This window comes from Melopsittacus undulatus, chromosome 1 (genome assembly GCF_012275295.1).
Source record: "Melopsittacus undulatus isolate bMelUnd1 chromosome 1, bMelUnd1.mat.Z, whole genome shotgun sequence".
Taxonomy (NCBI): Eukaryota; Metazoa; Chordata; class Aves; order Psittaciformes; family Psittaculidae; genus Melopsittacus; species Melopsittacus undulatus.
In genome coordinates, this window is record NC_047527.1 from 117,521,015 (window position 1) to 117,547,720 (window position 26,706).

The 26,706-nt window shown below is 35.5% G+C and overlaps 1 protein-coding gene across 1 annotated transcript in view; it reads right to left on the minus strand.

Annotated features, from left to right (window-relative positions):
* Positions 1-26,706, minus strand: part of MALRD1 (MAM and LDL receptor class A domain containing 1) — a 246,477-nt gene that overhangs the window by 65,708 nt on the left and 154,063 nt on the right. The window contains exons 28-33 of the mRNA XM_031052491.2: positions 25,869-26,049; positions 14,054-14,182; positions 10,091-10,252; positions 7,987-8,144; positions 7,458-7,467; positions 1,196-1,387 (exon numbers count right to left, since the gene is read on the minus strand). Of these exons, the coding sequence (XP_030908351.2) occupies positions 1,196-1,387; positions 7,458-7,467; positions 7,987-8,144; positions 10,091-10,252; positions 14,054-14,182; positions 25,869-26,049 (832 nt within the window). The remainder of the gene's footprint in view (positions 1-1,195; positions 1,388-7,457; positions 7,468-7,986; positions 8,145-10,090; positions 10,253-14,053; positions 14,183-25,868; positions 26,050-26,706) is intronic.

Consider the following 26,706-nt stretch of genomic DNA (forward strand, 5'->3'; position numbering starts at 1 on the left):
ATCCATCCCCTCCCCCCCACAAAAAAAAAAACAAACCAGAAACAAGCTCCTTAACCCTCAAACTGATGCAAAACAAACAGAAAAAAAAGTTTCTTGAGCAGCATGACAACTAATTCATACACAGACTATCCTAGCTGAACAAAAAAAAAGCTGTATAAGTAGAAAGAAATGTTATTCAAGAACATTTTTATAACATTCATGTTAACATTCATTTAACTGTAGTAATTCCTCCATTCTTATGAATGAAAATCTACACAAAAGGTTTTCTGTTTCTTTGGTTTTCTTCCCCTCTTGACTCTTCAAAATAAGGAATTATGAAATTCCTATCAGAATCTGTATTTGTAAATATAGTTATTTTTAATTTTGATACTGTATCGTGTGCTATACATCATCTGCAGGGTAAACCACTGCCTTTCTCACCAAATAAACATGGTATTTAACTTTTGTTTTTTCTTTACACAGTGCAAGTCACTTAGCTTGTGTAGCTCAAGTGAGACTGTAAATTCTCAGACTGACACTGAGATAAACTTGCTATACTGCTGAGACATTTTAAATAATTGTGAACCACTTTGATACCCATAATATTTTTGAACTTTTTGAAATCACTCACAATCACTTTGATGTTCCTGCATCCCAGACTAAGGTCTTTTCCGAATATTTTCACAAAGGAGAAAACCAATAGTTGAGTGATCCCTCTCAAGTATAGTTCACAAAAACACCAAGAGGCCCTCAATGTAAGTAGTGTTCTCAGTTTCTGTAATTACTCAAATGTTCAAATGCTAATTACAACACAAAACTGTCTTCCATAATCCCTGAGCAAATATTTAGATACTGCACTCAGCCATCAAACAGATAGGAATCACTCTGACAGGTGTAATGGGTCCTTTCTTTTAGAGAAAAATGTAGTACTTAAAAATTAGCCATGAGGGTCATATGTGATAAATTTGATCTTTCTTCCCTTATACATTTTTATTTCCTTTGAAAAACACATACTTCTTTGCATGACTGTGCTGTGCCCATTTATTTTCTACATTTTTTTGAATGAAATAAACTTATAGTAGTATTGCAATAATTTCAAAAGAAAAAAATACTGATTTTTTTAAACTGTTATATAAATTAAAACATGAAATGCCACAATTTTCTTCTGCCCTCTGAAAAGTAAACATGTATTTTATATCTTTGTTTAGCATCATACCTCCATCAACGCATTCAGGGGTGAAAGAAATATCATCAAGAGCAAATTCTGTGGGTTGACTCCACCCCACTTCAGCTTCAAAGGCAACTCTGAAAGGGATGTTACTGGAGAGTGCTACATTTGCATACATCCATTTGTTTTCTTCATTTCTGCTAGAAGACCACATAAGAATATCCATGCCATGTTCTGTAGCTGGGTTATGTAGCCGTACCTGTTGATGATGAAACCCAAGAGATGCAACTAAATCAGTATTAAGCAGCAGAGGAGTGCAGCTAGTTAAAGTAACATATTCCGAACTCAGAAGTACAGCTAACTGCCTGGTAAACACTGGCCTTCTTAGATATGGTTCAAACCCACATCTTCTAGGTTATGACCAAATGTTACTGAATACTTTTGCTGACACTAGTTCAGCTGTAAATAAAAAGCTCCTATGAAAACAAAATTAAATAGAAAGAACTGCTAATACAGCCACTAATTGGAAAACCTACAGACAGTCCCAGCCTGACTTACACAAGTTAATGAGTAAAGACCTACCCCACATTCCTCTAAACACTGAGGAAGAAACTGAGGAGGACCTTGATCTGTCCTTTCTTCTCTAAAAGGTTACCTCCTTATTGTTGCTAGACTGGGTGAAGATTTTGGAGACATAAGTAAAACGCTTAGCATCTGATGATTCATGTCATTTGTCTGGTACAAATATTTTACAATATCATATTTCAGACAGTCATGGTAAATTAGCTCAAGCATATTTAGAAAGCCATAAATAAAAAATAAAATAATAAAATAGTGAAAACAATGACAATTTATGAATTCACAGTTAACCAACAACTGACAAATTAAAGCACAGGAAATTCTGTAGATTACACAGATAGTTGCTCTTCCCACTCAGGAGTAGAAAATCCTTGTACAAACTAAACCTGTTCAGAAATTATGAAAAAGAACTGGAGTAATGAAAGTTAGCATATTCTAACTATTCCAGATGTTAACTATTTCTTTAAGAGACTGAATGTTTCTATCATTATCCTCTCCTCATCAGTTTCACCAACATCCTTCTCTTCAGACTTTAGACTAATTTTTCAATGACTCATTGGTCATTGTTCCCACTTGAATGTCCCAGTTTACTGAGGGCACACAAAAGCTAAAACCCAAGAGAGTTATAAACTTAAACCCATACAAATGATCTGTATAACTACATACCTTTGACTCTCCCAGATAACCTGGTGGGAGAAATAGGTAAAAAACTGAATGGCACCATGAACAACATACTTTATAGAAGTTGATGTATTGATCAAACTTTATCTGATGCCTGGACACTCTTGCAAGTTATTTCATTTTATGAGGAGAGGAGCATCAAGATGACTGACATGCAATAATCCAGAGAATGACCTAATTTTGTTAATGTTTGCTTATAGGACTGTGTAACAGCAATATCTTGTCACTATCTTCTTAAAAACATGCATCTTATGGGGCTAAAAGGACAAGTGTTGAGAAGAAATAGCTGATTCAACCCATGAAAAAAAAACCACACTGTTGTGTAATTATTTAACAATCATTAAAGCCTTAGGAAGTTGAAACTGTTAATTATAATAACTCTAAATGTGAGGTTAGGACTATGTTACACCATCTGTATGTGTCACTGGAACCATTCACTATTTTATAGGTCATATTGTATGTATACTGGCCAATAGTTCTGAGGTGGTTGCAGGTCAAACTGGGTCTAACATGCAACATCTTGATGACATCAGCTTTTGTTCTTACAGATGTAAGGTAATTTTATATGCCTTGCCTTTCTTTTCTTAGAGATTTAACTCATATTTACCACTGAGTAAGGACATACAGATATGTAATCACTATGGATTAATTAATATATTGTGTTAATTTGTGTGGCTGTGTCTCAGTTTTGACTAAAGTTTAAACCTAGTGTATGGTTTCTCACAACAAACACATAGTACCTTGTGGAAATTGATAGCATTTACTGTAAATCTCTAAACTAGTACATAGGAAATCTCAGGTGAGCTCCCAGCTCTGCTCCGTTTCTCATGTACACTCCTGAGGAAATCCTTCTATCCCACTGTCTGCTAAAGTACTTCTGAGTAATTTTATTTCATTTACCCAAGTCTTTCTCTATCCATAACTATGCCAGGAAAATGGTATGTCTTCTTATGCTTTTAAAAAAAAAAAAAATCTAACTGAAATTTTTAAAAGAATAATGCATAATTTAAAATATATGCTAAATCAAATGAGATTACAATAGAGTTCAGGCAAATGGGAAGCCCAAGTAGTCTGCTCCTTTAGTTGGGGATACAGATCCTATTCTCACAGAGATTGTCCCTATAGAAAGTGAAAAATGAATTGTGATATATAATATTGTAGTTTTCTCTGAGGTTACCCCTGTTACTGAGAGTTTGAAGCATCTTCTGTGGGAGGAAGTTTGTTTAGCGTATAAAAGGTTTTTGCTGGCCTCTCTAAACATGTACAGCACATGAAAGGTAGAGCAAATACTCATGGATATGAGCTCCCTAGAGCCCTGGAGAGCTGCTGATATGTGGTGCTTAGTGCCTACAGAGACCACACCACCTCCCTACAAAGCATCCTGTGAATTGCCTACAAGTTAGCCTGGTAGTGGAAACAAATTAACATGTGAAACAGAAAAAAGCTAGCAAGATGAATCCCACTATATGGCATGTAATGTAAAAACCCCTGAAGAGAAGTCCTGTTAGAAAACTTTGTGCCTGTCAGTCTGGAGAGATTATGCTCCAGCTATTTGAGAGCTAAACCCCAACATTTCAATGTAAGTGCAACAAGGATATGTTGTACTAAATGGTCACTGTATCTGTCTATTCTTTATTCTGTGCAGACACTTTCTGGACTGCACACACAGTCAAAATCACAAAGAATAGGAACCAACAGAAATAGAGTTATCACTTCATTCACTGCACAGTGAAAAGCTCAGGAGTAAAGATACCAAATACACACTTCACAGCAATTTTAGGAAGAATTTAGCATTATAATCTGTATGAGTGAAGCTTTTATACTTTCTTCTTGGTCTTTCTCCAAGGCGCCTTTGCCAGCTGGTTCATTTGTAGTCCATATGTGAACAGGATTCTTTAGCAAGTCCCATTTCTCTGCCTTAAAATCATTACTTGGTTCTAATTCTCCAGAGCACCTCCTGTGTTAGAAACTTCTGAATTCTGTTTTTTCAGTTTCTATTTAATTTTGGACATGGGGAACTTGCACATACTTTTGAAGGTCATGAAATATAAACTGCTATTTTCTACTTAGTCATCAGCAGTTACAACTCATATGGCTATCCTGTACCCTCATGCTGACTTTTCAAGAGAACATATTATCTTCCTGATCTTGCCTGACTCTAGCTGTGTGCATGCTGGAAGGTACTATGTTCCACCTGAACTAACTAATAATCAAGAAGCCGATGCAGCTCTGAAGGGTGCATAACAAGAGGTGTATACTCCCTTCATTTCCAGTGTATAGTCTTTGATCACCAGCCAAAGAAGCAAGAAAGTTTTGTGAAATACAATCTGTATTTTCACTTCACTAGGCATCAAAGATGTGTCAGCTGAGGAAGGTTCCCAATGACTCCAGTGAATAATGATGCTATATTTTCTGCTCTGCATCCTTAATAGCATGCCTTTGAACTCTTCACATTCCTTGGCAGTCATCATTGCACGTCTTCCTTGGACTGAAGCTACACCAAAGACAGACTAAAATTGTTTCTCTAAAGCCCACAAATCAGATTAGCAAAATTGTTTCACAATTCACTATCAAGATAGAGAAGCACTTAAAAAAGTTATTTACCTCTTTTCTCTTTAAACATAAGTTTGAATAATAAAACATTTAGCATTTTTTAGTGAAATTGACCTCTTATACTAAAATTTACTATACCACAGTAGTGTTAATATCAACAAATACCAAGGCAAAAAACTGATATATTAGAATTATACGGTTACATTGGAAACTAATTATGGTTTTAATTCTCAGTTGTATGACAGACTCCTGAAGTAAATGGACAGAGACAGATTGCTGAAGCTTAATGAAAGCTGAATGTTTTCTGTCTTTCTGACAGATGACTAATAGTATCCCCATTGGAATGAAACAAATGTGGAAATCATCTCCATTTCTCTTCTTTAAATGCAACTAAATGAGTCAAAACAATGTAAAGAGACATTTTTTTTTTAAATTTGCATTTGCAGTATAATGCAGTAAAAAGTGTTTATGTTATGAGTTATTCTAGTTCAGAGCATATTCACTGATACATTAGGCCACTCATGTATATAGTGCTGAATAACTTGCTTCTCTAAGGCTGTTACCATGTACTCCTAAGGAAAGCTAGTGGTTTTGTACTTAATCATTATGAAGTAACTTCTTTCTCCTGTGGGCTAATAGTTGACTGATATCCTGAAGTGTCAGGATTCGGATCTCATTTAAATAGCATCCATTCTATGTTAATTCAAGAGTTATAAACATTGCATACATTAAAAAATGATATTAATAAACTATGCTTTTAGTTTCCCAAATTGCAGTTTATGAGAACAGAACTGTGCAACTGAAACATGTATAGTAAATGCAGAAGAGATGCACTTTTAATTCTTTAACCTTTATTCAAAACAACTAGTTCCTTTTCTGGGTAAAAATAGGCTTATTTTTATAAAGCCCTGGGTTCAGCTGTAACAGTTATTTTTCTCCTTCTTAGTAGCTGGTTCTATGCTGTGGTTTTGACTTTAGTTCAAGAATAATGCTGATAACACACCAATGTTTTAGTTGTTGCTAAGTAATACTTACTCCGATCAAGGACTTTTCAGTCTCATGCTCTGCCAGCAAAGAGGGGCACAAGAAGGCAGGAGGAAGCAGAGACAGAACACCTGACCCAAACTAGCCAAAGGGGTATTCCATACCACAGCACATCATGCCCAGTATATAAAGTAGGGAGAGTTACCCAGAAGACCCAGATCACTGCTCGGCTCAGGCTGGGTATCAGTCGGTGGGTGGTGAGCAATTATATTGTGCATCACTGGTGTTTATTGGTTTGGGTTTTTTTTTTCCTTCCCTTTTTAGTTTTATATTATCTCCCCTTCTTATTTCCCTTATCCTTATTATTATTGGTGGTAGTAGTAGTAATTTTGTATTATAACTTCATTGTCGGGCTGTTCTTATCTCAGCCCATGGGAGTTACTTTCTTTCTATCCTCCTTCCCATCCTGCTGGGAGCGGGGGTGGGGATGAAGTGGAGGGAGTGAAAGAGCAGCTGTGTGGTTCTGAATTACCATCTAGGTTTAAACCATGACATATAATTTCACATTATTTTGTGCAGTTCTACCACATCCTATACTAATGCATCCTTTATTCTTATCTTTCTTTTTTTAGAGATTCCCTGTATATTCTTTTAATCACACATCTCAGTATGTTTGGTATCTGCAGGCCTTTTTATTTAAATTCTGGCTTGATCAGATTGCTCTGTTTCACATAACAGCTATAACAGCTTTTGTACTGATGCTATATTCTAACACATTATTCAGACTTCTTATTACAGTTTGACTCTTTTCACATCCATTGCAACCTGAACAAAATCCTCACTGGGCTGTTGCTGGGCTGTTTTTGTTGGTTGTCTCTTTTGGGTTTTGTTGTTCAGGTTTGAAAGTATTTTTTTAGCCTTTTTTTTTTTTTTCTCAAATGGTTACAGTTAATTTATATTTTTGATTTAATAATAGCAATAGTTGATGCTGGAATAGACTATTAGTTTCATAGAAAAAAGCAAAAACATCCATAGAAGTAAACTGGGTCTGTCACAGGATGATAATTCCTTGCTGAGTACTTCAGTCTGTTATGAACATTGTTACATTCATAACATTAAGAGTATATGTTGCAAAGCTATAAACAGGGAACCTTATTTATATGTGGGAAGAAGACAACTCTTTATGGATCTCTTGATGAAACTGAAGTTAATGAGAGTTAATAAAATTTGTATGTTTGAAATGCAAAAAGTAAAAAAAGCAGACTGTCTGCCTACTAATATACAGGCCACACACATCTATTGATGCACTAATGCTGTAGTGTTCTGTGATGCTTGAAAAACTTCAGAAGCACTTCAGAAAATCTTGTCTGAGATTTTGCATGCTGCAATGTCCAGAATACTTGAATTTAAACACATGGATAATCATAGATAATTTCACAGTATTTAAGTTACCAACAGATCCAAAAAGCAATTGCTAACTATTTTTTTTTTTAACTTCAATTTAATCTGGAACTGCTCTCAACCTTTACCTACAGCATTGTTTTCTTAATCTTTATGTGGTAACTTTGTGTATGCAAAAGGATAAATAATATAAACTGGAAAGAATGGACCCGAAGATGTGCTGGAGTATTTAAAAGCTATATTTACATAGTAAGATTAAAAGACTGTAATATAAATATTTCTCAAAAAAATCATATTAAATAATTGAACTATCATTTTAAGAATACATTTTGAGCATTTTTATCTTAAAGAGTGAATTGTGCAAAGAACTGTGCTGATGTTTGGTAGGTTTAAGTATGGAAATCAAATATGCAATATTAATTCTTACATATGTTGCAAAAAGACTTCAAGTGGAATTAAAACTAAAACAGAATTGATCTTGTCAGCAAAAAAAATTGTGTATAGGTGTGACTGCACTGAAACTGTGATGAAGTACTGCTAACATAAGCTCTGAAATTTTGGTCATTCTAGAAACAGAAATGCTAATACTAGTAAAGCAAATATTACTATGACACAACGCCATAGAAGTTCTTTCCTCTTACCTTTAAGACTCCTGTTTGCCTAGAAGGAAACATCCAGAACCAGAACCGAATCCTACAGACCCCAAGGCTGGCTGGAAAGGGTTTGGTGGTAATTATCCTTGCTATGTTTCCTTCTTTCTGGGCAGAAGAATTTATGTACAAAAATTGTTGTCCTCTACCTTAATAAAAAGACAAAAAACACTTTTTTTTCCCCCAATACTGCTTTAAGCTTCAGAGAATAAGCATTTTTACACAGAGGAGCACTGGTATCTTTCTCCACCTACATGCCTAACCTACCTTGCTTGTACAGACATCCTCCATGTTAATATTTTGTATATTTCTGTTTTTTTACATATAATATTCATATAACCTTCCTCAGAGCTTACTCTACCTCTTTATCCTTTAATAAATACTTAATTTGTATTTGAATAACAAATTTGAAACACGGCAAACACAAACACTCTCAGATTCTAAGGATCAGTTTGAAGGTTGACATTTCAGGAGTCAGGAGAACCTTTGTTGATGGCTTTTACCCAGTAATGTTCCCTGTCATGCAGCATGGCAGTAGGGAACCCATCAAAAACCTGAAGCTTATTAGTGAGCCAAGGTATCCAAATTTCCTACCATTCAGCTGCTGCTGAAGAACCATGAGGTAGCAGAAAAAATAATGCACTATTCAAAACCAAGCAGAAAAGGATGCCCCCTTTTTACACCTCAAAAGGAGTTTATCACCTAAAATGAATATATACAGCCAAAAATGGTTGAACAGGCAAAGCATGCAGCTGACATGTTAGGGTGTTGTTTTTTGCTTTCTGTTACCACTGTTGAAGGTCACACTTAGTTTTCTCAGAAGAAAAAGGTTCAGGATTTTTAATCTAAGGAATGCATCTTAATTTTTTTTTTTAAATGTCACAAGACACATAAACCATGCTCAGAATCAGAATGGTAGTCCCGCCAGCCCCATGTAAGCTTGTCTAAGCCTCTCTGTAAACAGCCGATTAACAAGTCATATATCTGAAAAGGCTGATTCCCTGCCAATAGGACATTTTTTTGCTTTGTTTTACTAAGAGATATTACTGAATGTTTTGTAAAGATGGTTATTTCCATGGAAGGCGATTTTGAATCAAGTGTAAATTGTGCATCTGCACTATACCATTTTCTTCTTAGAGCAATAAATTCTCAAACCCTTAAAAATAAACTTGGTGCCTTCATATCCACTCTATATACCCACCCCTCATATATGAGCACATGTGTTCTGCAGATGAACCTAGGAGTGTAATTTCACATGCTTTACAATTTAAAGTTTTTCAAATCTTATTCTGAATTAAAGTAAAATAATTCAAGAACCCGGATTTGTGAAGGATAAGGTGTATGATTTATATATCTGTGTGGGATGTAACTTTGAAGAAGGTATGATTGTAAAGAGAGGGCAATTGTGACGGCCTTGTATTAAAATTTTCATATGTCCAGTTGTTTAAAAGTTTTCAAAGAGATCCCTCATTAATAATATCATTGCAGTCTTGAAGACAGTTACTGCATTTGTACAGGCATGTTGTACTGTAGTTTAGAAAGAGGTCTGTTGTGTCCCAGATAGGATGATTAATTAGTATCTTCACATTATATTTAGCAGCTCATTGTCTAGATAATTACTAAACAAATGCATCAAGCTGAAGTGGAGTGTAAGGAATGATATAATCAGTACCACTCTGAAAGACCAATTTATAAAATTACAGTGCTGTGGAAGCAATAACTAAAAAGGTTGGTAATAGGCCAGGCTGCTTGGGTTTGTGTTTAGACAGAACTAAAAGTTACCAGATAGTATTAATGACAAGACTCAATATGCTAAAACATTTAATTTTTTTTTTTATTTTTTTTGGCATGGGTTTTATATGATACTTATGCTATATGGTAATTTTACTAAAAAGGTGAACATTTTAAATGCATGTTGGAACTGATTTGCGTACTGTGCTAATTGCTGACTACGATCTGTCTACATATACAGTAAGCTCAGCAGATCACACTGCAATTTGCTGTTGTTTTGGCACTAATCTATGAGTTGTTTTCTTTTTTTTAATAGAGTGAATATTTAATTTTCACAAAAGCTATGTAGGACACATGACAATACCTGGTGTATGGTCGATATCAGGACCTGTCTGTCCCATGATAGCATTGTTGCTAATATTCCAGTCAAAGTCATCCCTAGGGTCTTGTGTTAATCCACATGCAGTTGTCCATTCTTGATCTTGTGTTTCAAAGTTACAGCTTCCAGGAATACTCGTGTAATAATCTGAAAATATAGCAAGAAGTAAATTATCACCCCAGCTCTTATATGTAAAAAGCTATAATGAACATTACATACATGGTAATTAAAAATATTATATTTTGCTAATGCTATGACTCCCTGTGATCCATGTACAGACATAAATAATATGTGGCAGTTAGTAAGGAAGGAAAAAAAGCGTCACCATTCACTTCCTGAGCAGGTATAAACAGCCTTAAAATTTCATCAGAGACATATGGCCTGATGACTTCAGCAACATTAGTTATTATTCAAGGTGAATGGACGGATTGATTCCCAGCCAATTAGCTAGCAGAAGTGGACTCCACTTCCACTATGAAGTTTTTCATTAACTCATCCTTGTGTTATGCATGAAGATAGTTTTATGGTGAGAGAGAGAACTTTTAGTGATTAGTACACTGATTTGAGGAGACCTTTCTTAAACTTGCCATTGCCTCTGATGACTTTGGAAAAGAAATTAATCAATACAATTATACAAGGCTGTGGTAGTGACAAATCAAATAACATCACAGTGTCTCCTGTGGCTTCTAAAGGGGTTTTTCTTAAGGATAAAGCAGAAGCAGCTACACAATTATTGAGTGAGAGTGAGGACTACCCCTCTGAGAGAACTCTGGAACAGTTTTTTGTCTTTGAAAAGGCTTCAAACTATTAAAAATCACAGCCCTGAGCAACCTATAGCAGTGAACCCTGTCATGAGTAGGTTTTGGACCACATAATATTCAGAGGTACCTTCCTACCTCAACCGTTCTGTGCTTTTGTTAGTGCTATTACAGCATGCTGTTCAAGAGTCACAAAACGAATAAACAAATGCACTGAGCATCCACATTGACACTGCATTGCAAGCACGATGTGAGCCTAAGAAATACTAACTCCAACACCAAACATCCTCATACACAGGCAGGGAAAGAAGTCAATCCATTAACTGAAACAACTGCAGTTTTCTTGTACAGTTCTAATGAGATCGAAGTTCAAATGCATTTATACTATCCATAATAGATTACCTGACTTCAGGAATCTTACCCTAATATCTTAACAGTGCATTCAGAAGGCAATTATTAATAAATATTCATGGACAATATTTACAGAGTTGATGGAGTCACCCGACTTACCTGCTTGTGATAGATACTTTTTATTTTCGGCGTAAACAGCTTGCTTAGAAGCCACCAAAAGAGGATTGTTTTATTTATCTGAAAAATTGCTTTTATTTCAGTAATTCAAGCACTCCTTTAGTTGGTCTATCAACACTCAAGTTCACTATTAATCCAATCTGAGTGTATAATTGCCTGCAATTCATGCAAATTGAAACTGCTTTTATGTGTGAAACCTTAGTACTTCCAGCAGGTTACTGAAAGAGAATGAGAATTTTGCAAGAATGCCTGACTGGACTGAAGGAAGCATAGAGTAAGTAATTTCCATGAGTATATTTAAAAAAAAATAAGTCCACCAGCCTACATGGATACAATTCATTTCACCAAGATTCTGTTGTAAATCCTGCACAGAGGAATTGCTGCTGGGTAGATTATGGTCCATTTACTTCTTTGGAGTTACACTGGTATAAAACTATAGTAGAATGTAAAATAAGCTCAGACCTTGAGCTCAGAGAAAAGAAGATAATTGTGGTGAAACGTAGCTGCAATCACTTGTGATGTGCTTGTCTTTCTCTGTGCCTGTCCTGCTCTCTTTTCTGATTAAGCAGCTCCTGTTGCCTTTTCATGAGAAAAATGAGGTTTCCATAACTAGAAGGCATTATGTGTCCATTAATGTTGTTTATTCCTATCTTTAAGATATATGCTCAGAGAGAAGTTGTGTTTATCCAAATATAAGGCCTCATTTAATGGAACTAAGATATAGCAGATAGGGAAATGTTATACCTGAGGCTTATCTGAGCATTCTGTAATGCTAGATTGCAGTATCTCTCCTCTATTGTTAATGTAATATTTTGTCAGTTCTGCAGCAAGAGCAAGACTAAAGATTGATGGAAACATTTTGATATAACTGCAGTCTTTCCATCTATAATAAAAGGATATTTCACTCTATTTTTTAAAGTGAATATCAGTATCTATTTTTTCCTTCCTTTAGAAAAGCTTTCTTGCAGTATAGCAAACACTGTGTTGATCTACTGTGATTCAAGATCATTTAAGTCCAGAATTATTTCCATTTTTTGACTAATAGAATTGATGCTATCACAGCCCTTCTAGACAGCACAGGATACTTCTCCCCCCTCGTCAATGAAACTACTATATCCTGTAATAGCATTTACAGAACAAATCAAATGCCTCAATAATTTTCTGAATATCTTTACAGAGCAGTTTACATTAGACAGCAATTCAGACTTTGTTAGCTCCACAAAATGTTACAAGGGTGAGTTCACAGGGTATTTTGCTGCACTTACTTTGCCTACCTCCTGAAAAAAATATGATTCTTATATATATGAAATCCAGACTATGTGTTTAAAATCTACCTTTTCTTGGAATATACCTGGAAAAAAGCTAGTCTTTTGAAGTTATCATTCAATGTAGATTGATTTCCATTAATATGACTCACAGAATTAACTGAAACACAAAGCACTGCAGTAAGTAGAAACCAGAAACAGAGACACCAGTTGCAGCATATGTACTTCAGAACTGTTATGAATTTACCATCATGAAAACAATAAACAGGGAGAAACTTAAATCCATGTAGTGACACCTTCACATGTATTCCAGGTTGGAAGTCTGCTGTCTGACTAAAACAATATCATTTACATTACCCAATAGAGTAATTATTTTTGTAACCCTTCCCAGTTAAAGCATTTAGCAACCACACACAAGGAAAAATGCTTTGATTTTCAAGGGATCACCAAGTATTGCTTGATTTCAGTGAAGCACGTGGACTTCAACACAATTAAAGTGATGCATGTGATGCATTTACTTTATCTACCAAGGTTCCTTTTGATCATATCTGCATTATGGAAGAATCTGGCCCGCCAGCTCAAAGATTAAGAATTAGACTTGTCTGGTCTGGAATGTGACTGTAAATAAACAAAGACATGGAGCAGGAACAAAAGGCACAATGTTTTACTGCTTCTGAGTTTCAAGTCTGAACTGGAAAGCCTGTTAACTTGATCCAGATTTTCAAAATTGAACTATGCCCTTAAATCTCAAACAGCATTAGAAAAGAATAGTTACAGAAAAAATTTTGTAACAGTATTCACTAGTGCTGCAAGAACATAAATAGATCAGAGTTTTTTCTAGCTGTTCTGTAACAGAATAATAGCAAGAAAATATTTTTATGACTCTGATAGCAGAAGGAGCAAAGTACAATGAACATGGAGCAGCGACACAATTCAGACCACAGAGACAGGATTAATCTAGGAGGAAAGATAAGCCTTTATTTAAACAATCACTTCTTGTAGCAGAATCGTGTCTAAATATTCTTGTGCATTAATTTGCTTACTTAGATATTTCATTCAATATTGACAGCTTAATGTGCTTTCACCTTAATCAATGAGTTTACATTTGTTCTCAGAGTTAATTTGTACTGTAACCCAATGATTTTATTCTTTAAATATGCTTTTAATCCTTAAGATGGTTGGGGTTTTCTTTATACTTTGGTTTAAGTAAATTATATTTTTTCAACTATATCACACTTAAATAATTTTTGCAGTTCTGAGGATCTGACAATGCCAGACGTTCCATGTTGGGGGAGCAGGCAAGCTGAGAAGCTGTGTGAATTCACCTAAGCTATGCTACAGAATTTAATATTATAATTTTAGCTGGTGATTACATTAATACACAAAGAGATACTTACTACAGTCAGCTTCATCTGATAGGTCTTCACAGTCTGGTTTGTAGTCACAGATGAACTGAGACTCTATGCAATCCTTATTCCCACACAAAAAATCAGTGAGGGCAGGGCATTCCCTGGGATTCTCTCCAGCTGAAACCAACAGGACATTTCAATCAATACTGTAATTAAATCAAAGGATGCTCTTTTTTATTTGTTTAGCCATTATACACTGTGACTTCAGTGATTTACTGCTTCCAAAAGATGTTGTTTGCTCTCACTATTTTAGTGGTGCATTATACGTGTTTAGACTACTGTATTGGCCTTGCCCTAAGCTTCCAGGGTAGGATATTTTGCCTGGAAAAAAAATCAGGTCAGCACCAACATGACTGTTTCTCCAGTGTTTGTTGTGCATGTTCCATAAAAAAGGGTTCTGTGAGCTGCTGAAAGGTTTTATTCTGCTCATAATTACAATGTATCATTTGGAAAATAAGAATATTTTAAACTGACAAAACCCACTGTTATGCAACATTTGTGTAGTGCATAAAATTAAAGCCTTTATAAGACATTTAACTCTTTTGGAAGGCTTTAGAGAAACTTTGGCTCTGGGTGTGTGAACTACCCAAAAATTCACCTTAGGGTATTTAATATGAGGATCTGTTTTACAACAACAAATATTTCACCTCTGAAAGTGAGTGAAAATCATACCATAAAATGAAAGTAACTTGGTAACTTACACATAAAGCACTAGGACTAAAGCTAAAGAGTACTGAGATTCAGCCATTTCTCTCAGACTATAAAGAAACATACAAAGAATATTTTGAATTCAGTATGCTAGGTGCATAATTTCAATTAGCATTAATTGCAACAGTTCTGAGAATCCAAAGTGCAACATTAGAGATGCATTCTTGTTAACCTAAGATTGTTTTTCAGTCTAGAGCTCCAGATTCTGCACTAAGACATTTAGAAGAACGTATTTTTATTCTATTCATTGTAATATGTCTCATTTTTTCCTTCAAACATGACTAAAATGTGACACATCATTAAACACAGTCTGGGCAGAACACCCTGATATTTACCTTTATGCAGGCCCATATTTCCAGAAGGGGAAATTATTGTTGCAGGGCATTAATCTTCTCAAATAAAAATACTTACTGAATTTTACAGACTGAGGAACTACATTCTCAAAAAAAAAAAAAGAAAAGGAAAACTAAATTTTTGTTTTAGTTTAAGCATGTAAAAAAGCTAGTATTAGCACAAAAACACAGCATTAAAGTGCAATTCAAATATTTAGAATATAGTTTAAAAAACACCCAAATATCAGTGTTAAGGTTGATTATGGAATCATAGAATCATAGAATAGTCAGGGTTGGAAATGACCTTAAGAACATTTAGTTCCACCCCTTCGCCATGGGCAGAGACACCTCACACTAAACCATATCACCCAAATCCTTGTCCAACCTGGCCTTGAACACCACCAGGGATGGAGCATTCAGAGCTTCCCTGGGCAACCCATTCCAGTACCTCACCACCCTAACAGTAAAGAATTTCTTCCTTATATCCAGTCTAAACCCCTGCTGTTTAAGTTTGAACCCATTACCCCTTGTCGTATCACTATAGTCCCTAATGAATAGTCCCTCTCCAGCATCCCTGTAGGCTCCCTTCAGATACTGGAAGGCTGCTATGAGGTCTCCACGCAGCCTTCTCTTCTCCAGGCTGAACAGCCTCAACTTTCTCAGCCTGTCTTTATACGGGAGGTGCTCCAGTCCCCTGATCATCCTTGAGGCCCTCCTCTCGACTTATTCCAACAGTTCATGTCCTCCTTATGTTGAGAACACCAGAACTGCACACAATGCTCCAAGTGAGTTCTTACAAGAGCAGAGTAGAGGGGCAGGATCACCTCCTTTGGCCTGCTGGTCACGCTTCTTTTGATGCAGCTCAGCATACAGTTGGCTTTCTGGGTTTCAAGTGCAAACTGAAGACGGCTCATGCTCATTTTCTCATCGATCATCACTCCCAGGTCCTTCTCTGCAGGGCTGCTCTGAATCTCTTCTCTGCTCAACCTGTAGCTGTGCCTGGGATTGCTTTGACACAGGTGTAGGATCTTGCACTTGGCATGTTTAAACTTCATGAGGTTGGCATCAGCCCACTTCACAAGTGTGTCAAGGTCCCTCTGGATGGCATTCCTTCCCTTCAGTATATCAACCGAATCACACAGCTTGGTGTCATCAACAAACTTGCTGAGGGTGCACTCAATCCCACTGTCCATGTCACTGACAAAGATATTGAACAAGACTGGTCCCAGCACCGATCCCTGAGAGACACCACTCATTACTGGTCTCCAGCTGCACATTGACCACAGCTCTTTGTGTGCGTCCACCCAGCCAGTTCTTTATCCACTGAGTGGTTCACCTATCAAATTGATGTCTCTCCAATTTAGAGACAAGGATGTCATGCGGGAAAGTGTCAAAAACTTTGCACAAGTCCAGGTAGATGACATCAACAGTTCTACCCCTGTCTATCAGTTCCGTAACCCCGTCATAGAAGGCCACCAAATTAGTCAGGCAGGATTTTCCCCTAGTAAAGCCATGCTGGCTGTCACCAAGCACCTTGCTGTTTTTCATGTGCCCTAGCATGCCTTACAGGAGAATCTGCTCCTAGATTTTGCCAGGCACAGAGGTGAGACTGACTGCTCTGTAATTCCCTGGGTCATCCATATTCCCCTTCTTGAAAATGGTGGCTATATTTCCCTCTTTTCAGTCACAGGGAACTTCACCTGATTGCCATGATTTTTCAAATATGATGGCTAGTGGTTTAGCAACTTCATTTGCCAGCTCCTTCAGGATCCGTGGATGGATTTCATCAGGTCCCATGGTCTTGTGTACGTTCAGGTTCTTAAGATGATCTCAGACCCAATCCTTTCCTACAGTGGGCCCAAGGTCTTCGTTAGCTGGAGAACCAGGCTTAAATTTTCACTTTTGAAACACATACGTCCCTGAGCACTGGAATACATAAAATCTGGTTTCAAAGTGATATCTGTCTTGTTATTTTGGTTTTTAATTTTACACTGTACATTTGATCTGACTAGGTTTTAGGGAATGCACAGACAACAGCATTGCCACGAATGCCTTAAATACAGGAAAAGCTATAGCTGCTTTTTGTGGAGAATCTATGCAGCAAAAAGCCCTTAGCAGTTGTGGACTCTTGAGAAAATATTGACTAAAGTATTTGTGATGGTTAACGCAGTTCTCACACCTCCCCCAAATGATGTTACAAAACGTGATTGAAAATACTACCAAAAATTTATTAAAAAGGTTTATCCTAAATTCTGGAAAACCATGAATTACAGAATAGTTGAGATTGGCAGGGACATCTCCAGATCATCTAGTCTAACCCCTTGCTCAAGCAGTCTCTACTATAGCAGGTTGAGCAGGACCGTATTCAGCTGTGTTTTGAATATATCTACTGATGGAGACTCAAAAACCTGTATGTAAAATTGGTGCTTGTGTTTGACCACCCTGACAGGAAAAAAAAAAAGAAAGGATTTCTTTGTGTCCAGATTAAATTTCCTGTTTTGTTGTTTGGTTTGGGGTTTTTCTTTTAAACTTTTGCCCATTGCCTTCTGTCTTGTCAGTGAGTACTTCTGAGAAGAATCTGACTCCCTCATCTCCATTCCCCACCATGCACTGGAAATGATGCACTGGAAAATTAAGTGACTTCTGCAAGCCACTCAATGACTTAAATAATGTCAGAAATTATTTAATGGCAAAGCCATTAAGGTAAAATAATTTTCACATCTCATTTCACTGCATACGGAAGAGGTACATTATCACCATGCAGTGGAATGACATTTGAAAATTCATGGCTTTGTGACAGATTGCATTCCTCATCTTTATCTCCTTTCACCTTTAATCAAGAAAATGTTATGTTAGTCTATCATATTTAGCACTTAATATTAATTACAGTTGTTCTTTTTTTAATAAGCTACTTTACAGTACCTCAAGCATACCAGAAACCAGCATTTAAGAATATTAATTTCTTAGCTTACCCTAAAATAAAACATATGATCTGTACATGGTCGTAATGTAAACTTGTATCACAACAGATGTGAATGTCATAAAGTTTAATCAAAGAGTCACATACTTGTAAATGTTATCCTTTTGGTGTAAAACCTTGTTTATATGTATTTTTTAGGGATACCAGGTTATATTTATGATAATGATGCCTATTTTGCCACAGCCTTTGAGAGAGATAAAAATTAACTCCCTCTCAGAATTAAAGTACCAGTAACAGCATAGCATAATCAAACTAAATAATCTAAACTCCTATTCAGTGCTGTGGCATAAAAATTAACTTTCCAGAGAACACACTCATTTTGACCAAAACTTCTATGCTAGCTGAAAACAAGAAATATGGTGGGTTTTAACCATAAAATACAACTTCAACATCAACAACCCCAATAACCAAGCAGAGGTTCACAGAGAAGTTGTAACTTGGAAATTTCGTTCTTACCGGTCTTTAAATATAATATAAAAATCTATTTAATCAGAAAAAAATAAATTAAAGAACATATTGGAAAATATGTTCTCAGTTCTGAGGACTGAGCTGCAATTTAATAAAAAAAAAGGAAACCTTTTTGAATAAAAGAAAAAGAGAAGCTATTAAAAATATCATCTTGCCCATTTCTAATTTTATCATCAAAACTAGCAGGTTGCCAAAAAAAATCTGAGTTTGCATCTATTAGGACTGAATTTGGAGAAGGATATTTCAAAGAACAATACTTTAACCTCTCTTTAGGGTGTTGCAGTATAAAGAAAACAATACCTCTTAGTTGAAAGCGACATTTCAGATGAAATGAGAAATTTTCATTATGTGTTATTTCATTGCATGACTTTTTATAGTGCATTAAAACTCTGTTAGCAAACTCATCAATAATGTTTCTGTTTATGGATGACCTTAGCAATCTTTTCCAAGGAAATCTAGATAAAAAGTTTCTACTCATGCAAGCTAAATATAATTTCAAATAAGGTTCTTTTGTAATTCAAAATCATAGGGAATTCTCCTCACACAGCGTGTCATTTAAGAAGTCCAGATATATTTCAAAGATATGCATTAGCTCTGACATAATCAGCAGATCTAACAAATTATATTGACTCTTAGGAAAAAATTTCACCTGTAGAAACAAAAGATGGTCAATGGGCTTCCTCAACATGATCAGAGTGAGTAGTATCATGGCGACTAAGGACACCAAATAAACTGTAAGAATAAATAATCCATCCATGGTTCTGGAAATATACAACTGTCTCTGGCCCAAGCAATACAAACGATGGGGAAAAAATTCTCTGCAGCTTCTAGTGCTGATATCATGGAGTATCTAAACCCACATGAGACAAAGATGGAACTTTTAATATTTAAGGCTGAAAGACCAGACAGAGTATTGAGTGTATCAGCAGGATACGGAGCTTATGCTCACAGTATCCTCATGTAGGGAGCTGCCAGACTTTGCTTAATACTAAAGAAGACATTAAGTAGTACTGAGGACTGAGCAATGACTGAGGGTCTGATGTTGTCAGCTTTGTCTCTTTGGAGCCTGCAAGTGGTAACACAGAGAAGAGGAGGTAAGATAAAAATTTCAAAAAATAAAGTTAAAAAGGTAAATACAAGGTATAAAATCAAGCAATGCTTCTGAAGAAAATTCTATTTCCCAATAATTAAGAAAATGTTAAACCAGGAAAAGAAAATAAAAGATCTCCTCAAGCAAATTGACATGTGGTCTCTTTTGCTTAGTCTTTTTGCCCCTTCTGGTCTCCCCTGCATCCCAATTCTAGCGTATACCTACTTTATACCTCAGAAAGTTCAGCTGAATAGATTACTTTTAGAGCTTTTCATCCACTGGATATGAAGAGAAAGTATGTGTGAAATGAATGTCAAAATGATGAGATTTTAAGATTATATTGAAAAGCTGCTTTCACAGCTATGTGCTACCAAACCAAAGTATCTTTGAAGTCAGCAACTTTTCTTCAAAAGTTTCACGTGGTATAAATAGAAACTTAAAAAGCCACCAAGTTCTGTTGAAAAGTGAAGTAAAAGCTAAAACTTGTTTCTCATATTCAAAACCTGTGGCAAATGACCTCAAGCATTTTCCTAATAACAATCTGGGAGCTGCAAATCAAAGGAAATATGGTGAAAGGTTAAGCTCTCATGCATTTTTTACATTATCTCAAACAGAAACAGCAGTCCTGGAGTATTACAGGTATGTAAATGACTTGTACAGTACTATAAGAAGTAGAGAATACTGTCATATAGAAGCTGGTGTTATATTTCTCTTCTTTCTGTTCTTTTAATCTTTTCAAAGAAGATTGTCAAATACAGTATTATTTGTTCTCTGAAGCTTCTCCAGTAAAAATTATTTTATATTTCTTCATATGTTTCTAGAAAGTCTTAATGTGTAATGTTGTTTAAAAAATCATCTTAGGCATAACACGTCCAGGAATTCAATGGTTTTCTCAGTGTAACTGTGGAAGCAATGGTAAGCTGGGCTGAGGGAGCCTGTATTTCCTCTGTACCTCTTCTGAGAATACTGCCCTCCCCAGTGAGTCCTTAGCACAAGGGTATTTGGGATGTCCAGGCTGGGTCACATTTCCGGAAGGGACATTATTTCTTGCCTAGAACCAAACTGTCATCTGTACTCTCTGCTGAGTGTAATGAGATTTGAGCTTAGTATGATTTTCATTCAAAAAGGATAAAGCGTACTCATGCTAATATATGATACAGTAACTCAAGTTAAAGCTACCAAAAATTACTAGACTTCTCAAAATTAGCATTCTTCCTCTAGAATGAAGTAGATTCAATAAACATCAGCAATTTGTGAATTAACAGTTCACCATAAAATCGAAGAATAATTTCCTTCAAAAGGCAAAATCCAAATATGAGACTAATAAATAAGATTTTTATCATTAATTTGAGCACATTGACTAAGAAGTTTTAGCCAGGTGTTGCAATTCCAGTCTCCCGTGTCAGAATAACCTGACAGTGACCTATTTATAAAAACCGTAGAAACTATTATAAAACATTAAAATACTTCGAAGAGAGAGAGAAAAAAAAAAAAAGAAAAAAGATTAAAAAAATCACAAGTAACAGAACATACATTATGGCTGAATATGAATGTATATCTTAAGCTGACTAAATCAGGTCAGGCCACTTTCTCCTTTCCTTTTCTCTTCAGGGCTTGGTTTGTACTGGATGTTTCTGTTATGAGAGTCTGAACTTTTCTCAAGTGTCCGAGTGGAAGGAATTAATTCTCTACTAAATGTAAAGGTTTGCATGATACATAGCTGAGGATTCAAAGAAAACACTGGCTTATTTTAAAAATAAGAAACATGGCCTACACACCCAAACACCAGGATGTTTTAGTTGTTTTCGCTCTGATCTGCAAAGCTAGGATAGAATTCTAATGAGAAAGTTTTTTTTCTAAGACTTTCAAAGCTTCTTGTTTATGGGAGCATGGAAGCAAAGTTGTTCAAAGGATTGCTGTACTTTCACCTATAATCTTTGCCATAAACAGTAAGTGAGGAGGAATACAAATATATGAGGAGAAAGTGAAAGAAAAGTTTATCACAAGGTAAAGCAAACTTTATTTTCTTTTAAAGAAAATTTCTGTTCAGTTCAATTTGTTAAATCACTTTCCTATTAATAGTACTGTGCCATTTTGATTTGGTTTTCTTTTAAAAAAGAAACAGAATTTGAATATCACATGAAGTATAATTGAATATGTATCCTGCTTACCTCAAAATGAGAAGAAAAACTTGTAAAATTTGATCCCAAACAGGGAACCCACAAAGATCAATGGAGATGTAATAGTTCTTCTTCCTGGACTTTTATTGCACTGAATTGCCAGACCATGGAAAACTATATAAATAAACTAAATAATCAACTATTCTAGATATGCCTGCCTAATTCGAATTTAGAGTTATGATTTACTTAATTCATCTTTCACTGTTCATTTTTCAGGTGGTGACTTAATCAGTATATATGATATGGCTGAATAAGGTATATGCCATGCTTATGCTCTGTGTTTTGTATCTGGAGTACAAGATTCCTTTTCTTTAACATTACAGATGTACAGAATTCAGACTACTGTTAACAGTGCATCTGACGAATTGTACTGGATTTACTGATATATGACAGCTAGAAAGGCAAATCAATAAAGCTTGAAGTGCCCTTTAAGGTTACCAGACCACAGCTGATCTCTGACAGGACTTTCAGAAGATGTTATTATGAGGATAAGTGTCAAGTGTCAAAAATAAAATTATCATTGGTAATTATACTGTACAATACCTAGACTTTTTGGTAAAGCAAAATTGCAGGCATTTTTTTCTAGCCTGCAAATAACCTCACGCATGAGTCAAAGTCAATTATTAAAAAGCACACAAGATGATCATGTAGGATACTCTGTCACTAAAGTTGCATGAAGAATTATTGTATGAGAAGGTAAAAAAATCAAGTGTAATTAATCAGTAAATGAATATTAAGAACAATCTTTCCCTGACTGTGATGTGACTCCACTATTTTTATTTTTTAACTAAACAGGTAAAAAAAAAATAAAACGTCAGGCTTGGAATTTAAGTTATTTTTGCTATGAAAACATAACTTACCCTCTCACAACCATCTTTTATATACCTTCTTTTTTTTTTTCTCTCTCTCTGACAATATTTCCAAGATCTTTTATATTTCCACTAAATCCACAGTTACTTCTTGACCTTCACTTCCACAGAAATTAGTGAGACCTGAGGGAAATGATCCTTGAAGAATAGGATCTCAGAAGCTCAGATCGTAGTTAATAAAGTTATCTAGAGTATTCTACTGATATAGAAGCTTTTAGCTAATTAATTTTAAAACAAAATAGTGAAAAGATTCTGTCACTTGAAAATCCTCACACAATATGAGCTGTATAAATCACAGATATGTAAGTGAAAGGCAAAGTCATCTGCAGAGCTAATCCACCTCCATGCAGATCCCCTTATCATATGTAGAGCTTCTTTCTATAACACAATGTATGAGAGCAATCTAAAGGAAAACACATGTCCTATAATAATGTAAGTCTTTGAGTGTATTAAACTTTGTGATAACACTGAATATTGCCATACTGCATAAAAGCAGTTCCAGTATCCAGATGTCAAAAGCTTCACACAAGCTACCTTTCTCTTCCCATTCTCCATTTGAGTGCATTATTTTGCAAAGAGGCAACTGTTTTATGTGTTGTCTGTAAACCATGACACACAAATACCATTTATAAGCTTTCAAAAGGATAGTCTATAAGGAGGAGGCTATCCCAAAATATCTGAAAGCTCCAAATTTCCCTAACATGTATTTCCATCACTATGTGCCATCTGCTGGGAAGCAGATAAACATTTTTAATTTTTTCCCCCATGCAGTTTAAGGCTCTCTCATTTCTTTTCTGTTTATTTCAAACCTGTTATTCAAGTTTTAATTATTTTCAATTAACTTCTAGGCTTTTTCTGTGCATGGTCTATTAGTCTGCTTATGTAATTACCATGGCCAGAATATCCATAATATTGTATGAGATCTTATAATCTAACCTTGTCCGTCCCAGTGGAAAATAGAGATGGGGCCTTCAGTTCCCCTAAATGACCCTGTCTAACTCAGTAATTCTACAGCTAAACAGTACATGAATAAGTGTTGTAAATCAAGTCATTTTGTGGAAAAGAAACCCCCTGACCCCTTCTGGATTGTCTGTTACTCTTCTCCTTGGATTTGGCCACAGTAAGATTGTGTTTACTGTCTTTTAGCTTTGTTATAATAGACACAATAAAACTGAACCCTGTGCTACAGAAAAACAATTTAGACTTGACGTATTTTCTCCCTCCTAAAAGGCCCAGGCTTGGGTCAGATAGGAAATGTTAGTTTTGAGATTCTGGCAAAATGTATTTTGTTTGTTTGTTCTACAAAGGTAAAGAATCAATAACAACAAGAATGAAAAAGGTCAGACCAGGCTCCTTCATGTCATCATGCCAAGAAGACGGTCAGCATACCAAAAGTCTTGAGAAAATTAAGCAAGCAGACCTCAACTTGTGAAGCAGAAGGCAAATAAATCATACACAGATCTGATGTGAAAGGTGCTAAAGATGATGCAATGATTCCCTCTTGACTTTGGTTTGAGCTTAAATTGTAGAGACAGGAAAATCAAACTATGGGGGTGAAGGTGGAAGTTTGTTCATTTAGTTTCTTTAATATGCACTTGCACACATGCACATACACACAGTTATAAAGCAAATATATGACAGGTCTCTGATCCTTCTGAAAAACAAAGACATCAGCATAAACATATTCCCATAGGATGCGTAACACCTAAATGAATGAAAACCCTGCTGTGCCTAATATATACTACAGGAGAAGCTATCAGTGACCTTTTCCTGGTTGTATAAAGACTGTACCTTACTACAGCACAAGAATGTCCACCATGCAAGTGACAGCTCTATAAAAGATTAACTTTGTGGGGTTCCAACTTTTCTAATTAAATCTAAAGAAATGTATTTTTATTGTATATTGAGCTTTAATTCCTGAATATATTCAGGAATCTGACTGTGAAGTGTCTAAAGAGTCTCAAAATGAGACAGAATTCCAGAAGAGTGGTTTGACTAGACTCCACTGTATGTATGAATACATCTGAGAACAACTTGGCAAAAAATTGCAAGAAAGATCATCATTTTGTTATTTGAGATTATAGGGGAATGTTGACCTCCAATTTTCTACCAGGGAATCCTTGTAGAATGGAGAATAATCACATGCATAGGAATATGGACAATGAAACACTGGAAAAAGCAGAGGGAATCACTAGTGTTTGTGGGGCTGGAAGAGCTTTTAAGGGTACATCTGCCTCAGAGTTTTATTGAGGTGCACTTCTGAAGTAGGTCTCAAGTTGTATCCAGCTTACATTATTCAATTTACATCACAGACCAATTTCTGAATGCAAAACATGTATTTTTCAGATGAAACTAGATGAAAAAATGCTCTCCAGAAGTGTATGTTCCATGATCCAAATTATAATGGACATCGAGACCATGGCAGGAGATTAAAACTTCCTCAAAACCAATACACTGTTGATATGTGGCCAGTAATGATTGCCTCACTCAAAAAATCCACTTATTTTGTGTCACTGTGCTGTGCTTTTGCCTACCAGGGATAAAAAGCCCATTCTCTCTTGATGGAATTCACAATCCACACAGTTTTGGTTTTAGTTTTGTTTTGCTGCTTTTTTTTTTAATTAAAGGCAAACTCTTCCTATTGTAGCCTATGGTTCACAAAAGAATGAATTAAGTAGGATGAGTACCCTGTGAAGAAATCAAAGGTTTATTTTGCTGGCCTTAACAATTTAACTGAACTGGGAAATAAAACAGTGACAGTGGTTCATTTGTAGTCTCAATTTATTATTATGGGAAAAGCCTTTAACATAGAATAGGGAGACCACAGGCTTTACTTGATAAAATCTGACATAATTTTTATAAAATTATTATATACAACATCAGAGACTCAGTAACCCGTGAACTAAAGAATAGTTCTTAACACCAAAGAAAGGTAACAAAACCTTAACCATTTCTTACATTTGCCTGCAATAATCTAGTGTGAGAATGCTACTCTAAGTGCTCTGTATGAGTAGAAAAGGTAACTGAAGTTATAAGAATAAAAGCAATGCATTCATAACTGATTTTTTTGAACAGCATCACAATGAAAACCATAAGACCATGATGTATTTAAACCCAAGCAAGAGCATCCTACACTCCCCTCAACATTCATGTAGAAACTTCCCTCTTGAACTTACTTGTGGTGCAGTTGGTGAACTCTATGTCATCTATTGCTATTCCTCCTCCTAGGTCTCTGGTACGAATGCCTTCAAAGATAACTTCAAAATTCCTCAGTTTCCCCAAGTGTACCTCGACTTTGCTCCACTCATCACCATGATTTCCTGATTCACTCCATATTTTCACAATCCCATCATCTGTCTGAAGTTTGAATAAAAAATATATGAGACACATAAATATGGACTATCAAATATCAGGTTTTGAAAAAAAAAGGAAAACCTCCAAAAAAACCCAACAAAAACCAACACCCAAATAAAAAAAGAAAACAAACTAACAACCCCCCCCCGCAAAATCCAAAACAAGCAGAGAGAAGACAGGAAGACAACCCTTCAGTTTTGCCAAGAAATAGTAAATGTATGCTTTGCTAGAATAATTGGAAAAATAGTGAAATGAGATGATTACCGTACATATCACTTAACATTGATAGTAAATGGAGTTTTGTACCGAAATTACTATGTGTATAACTGAACTCCAAAACAGTTCACTTTTGTAGATTTGCATTTAACTTCATATTAAAATGAGCTTGGCTCTTTGTGTTTATAAGACATTACTGGATGCAAGGTTAGTCAACCAATTTAAATTAGGGTATCAGATAGGTACAATTTTAAAAACTTGTGGCAATGTAAATACAATGGAGGAAAACCAAACAAATCATGATATTTTTGTATAGTTTATTTGAAGGAAAATAGAAGTATCCTAACGTTCAAATATTTTAAAGTTTTTCTTTAAATGTCCAGTCATATTGCCTAACAGGCAAGTCAGCAGTAAACAATATGCTTAATTTTTTAACAGTAGTAT